Source organism: Vollenhovia emeryi, unplaced genomic scaffold (genome assembly GCF_000949405.1).
Source record: "Vollenhovia emeryi isolate VEMERY1.0 unplaced genomic scaffold, V.emery_V1.0 DF944456.1, whole genome shotgun sequence".
Classification (NCBI taxonomy): Eukaryota; Metazoa; Arthropoda; class Insecta; order Hymenoptera; family Formicidae; genus Vollenhovia; species Vollenhovia emeryi.
This window is the reverse complement of record NW_011961910.1, coordinates 1-2472: the sequence shown is the minus strand read 5'-3', so window position 1 is coordinate 2472 and position 2472 is coordinate 1. Positions and strand designations below refer to the sequence as shown.

General features: G+C 30.8%; 1 protein-coding gene across 1 annotated transcript; it reads left to right on the top strand.

The window, feature by feature from the left end:
- The first annotated feature begins 471 nt into the window (after positions 1-471).
- Positions 472-2439, top strand: LOC105563284. Its single transcript, XM_012014751.1, has 4 exons — positions 472-1194; positions 1284-1490; positions 1822-1932; positions 2019-2439. The coding sequence occupies exons 1-4, from the start codon at positions 996-998 to the stop codon at positions 2156-2158; spliced, it is 657 nt and encodes a 218-aa protein (XP_011870141.1). The 5' UTR covers positions 472-995; the 3' UTR covers positions 2159-2439.
- Positions 2440-2472: the final 33 nt, after the last annotated feature.

Genomic DNA, 2472 nt, shown 5'->3' with positions numbered 1-2472 from the left:
TTGGAGAAAGGGAAGGATAGAGGAGGATGAAAAGGAGGAGGAGATGGAATGGAAGGAAAGAGCAGCGGAAACGGAAGCCAGGATGAATGGAGGAATGAATGCAAGAATGATTGAGGATGCAGAGAATGGGTGGTCTCTCTCTCTCGGCGGAGAGAATAGGAAGTAAGAAATGGTGTAGGAGTAAGAAAAGGCGAGCGGAGAAAGTGGAGGAGGAAAATTTGTAAACGGAGCGGTAGCCCGTATTCTGTGTACCGCAGAATAAAGATACATACATACATACATACAATGTATAAAATTACACTGCAAAGATAAATTTGTTATTTTTCCGTTGCTCCATTCCGTCTAAGTAATTTTTTTTCTTAAATCAGGTTTATTGACTTTTCAGTATTTAAAAAAGTGATGAATATTTTTTAAAAAATGATACAAAAATATTCTGAGAATCGATCTGAGAATTAAATAAATTTTTTTATAAGACAAAAATCGAATTCCCTTCTGTTAACCCTGGCGAAAATTTTAAGTGAGAGATGATGTTTATATTTATTTATGAAGAGTTTTATTGATAGTTACATTGTTTATGAAGAGTTTTATTGATGGTTACACCGTTTGGAAGTACGTTGCAAACACCTGGTTAATTCTTTATCGACAATAACATTTTGCAAACACTTAGAAATATAGTGAGAAATGTACGAGTACTATAATGGAAACGTTTGACATTGTATCATTAATCGCAATTTGAACACGTGTAACCGTGAACATGTCATAAACAACTCCAGGTTTAAATTTATATCTCACAAACAATTCAATAAATGTTTTAAAACTCAAATAAAACATTGACTCAGCATTTAAACAAACTTCTTATAAACTTAGAATGAACATATTATTTTCGCCAGGGAACGGCTTGTTTCCGAATACTTAAAATATTTGAAATTATTTATTTAAAGTTATGTTTGAAGTTGCGTAGACAAATTGTTAATTGTAAGAAGTTATAGAGGAAAATGGCGAAGACGTGGACTATTGTTATTTTCACGGATGAAGATACTGTGGAAGCAGTTCCATCAAATTGGATTCATGATAATGAATGTTTCTGGCCGTCGCTAACGTTTGAAAAGTTAACTGCCGCAATAAAAAATCATGAAGTACCTAATACATCTTGGCCCTCATATCCTATTCGGATTTTGCGAAATGGAACTTTCAGTAGATATACTATTTATTGCGTTTTGATTGTCAGTTGACGAGATGTCTATTTATTTCATTGTTAGAACGTTATGCTCATTTTGTCCTAGCTAGTTATTCTACAGCAAAAGAAACATGTCGAAAGGCAGAATATTCATCCAACATAAATTCCGACTCTTTCGGTAAGTCACTCGGATATAAAAGGAAAGCCACTAGAAAAACTTTCGGCTCTTCATTTGAGGAGAATATTTCATCGTCATCAGACGATACTAACAATTTGCTGACGAAATTGCCGACTCTTCCACGTTTAACGAATGGTTTGTATGCATTTACGTATTAATGTTTATTAAATCATCAGTGTATGTAAAATAACTCGTATAATGTAATAGCACATTTACCTTACATTTATAACTTGGTTTGTTGGACACTTGTATTGAAAAAATATGAAATAATTACCTGAAAAATAAAAGCTGGCTATATTAATAATTTAGAGTTTAATTGTTGTTGTTTTACTTAAATAATAATGTACTAACATCTTTAACATTCTTTTTTGTAATATATTATTATTTAACTAAAACAGTAGCAAACAATTTATGAATACAAAAAACACATTCGAATATAATCGTTTGGTCCTTTCTTTTCTTTCAGAAACTTCTTCTATAAAAACAAACTTGAAAAGAAAGAGCGAGGAACCCACTAATGACATTGATAGATTACGAAATATCGAGGAATTTCGAAAGAAGTTATCGAAATCTAATGGTAAATCGTTTTATAATGTAAAATTATTAATCACAACTTTTTACAAAATATAAGAGTTTATAATGTATTTTTTGTAAATTTTGTAGATAACGAAGATTTGAATGTTAATGATCAACTAACTATGACAGAATGTAAATGTTGTCCAGTACATTTGAAACACAATTGTGGTATGTATGTATATGTAACTCACAATTGCCGAATTTGCCCCATTGCCCGAAAGTTTTAACCAACGCATTGTGAGTAAGCTTCAATGTCCACAAAGTGTTTTGAGTGTTTATTTCGGCTACTGGGCGTTGAAGAATATCCACAAAGTGTGTTGTAGACATTTATTTAAGTAATTACGTTTAATATTAATTACTCGTCGTCGAAATTTGAGTAATAAGCAAATTTGACGATTGCAAAATAAATATTTAATGTACAGTTTATTTTCGATAAATTTATTATCAATCTTATTATAAAATAATTTATTATCAAAATTACATACTCTATGTTCGACAATTGATTGAAAAATATAGCAAACTCAATTTTTTCAGAAAATTA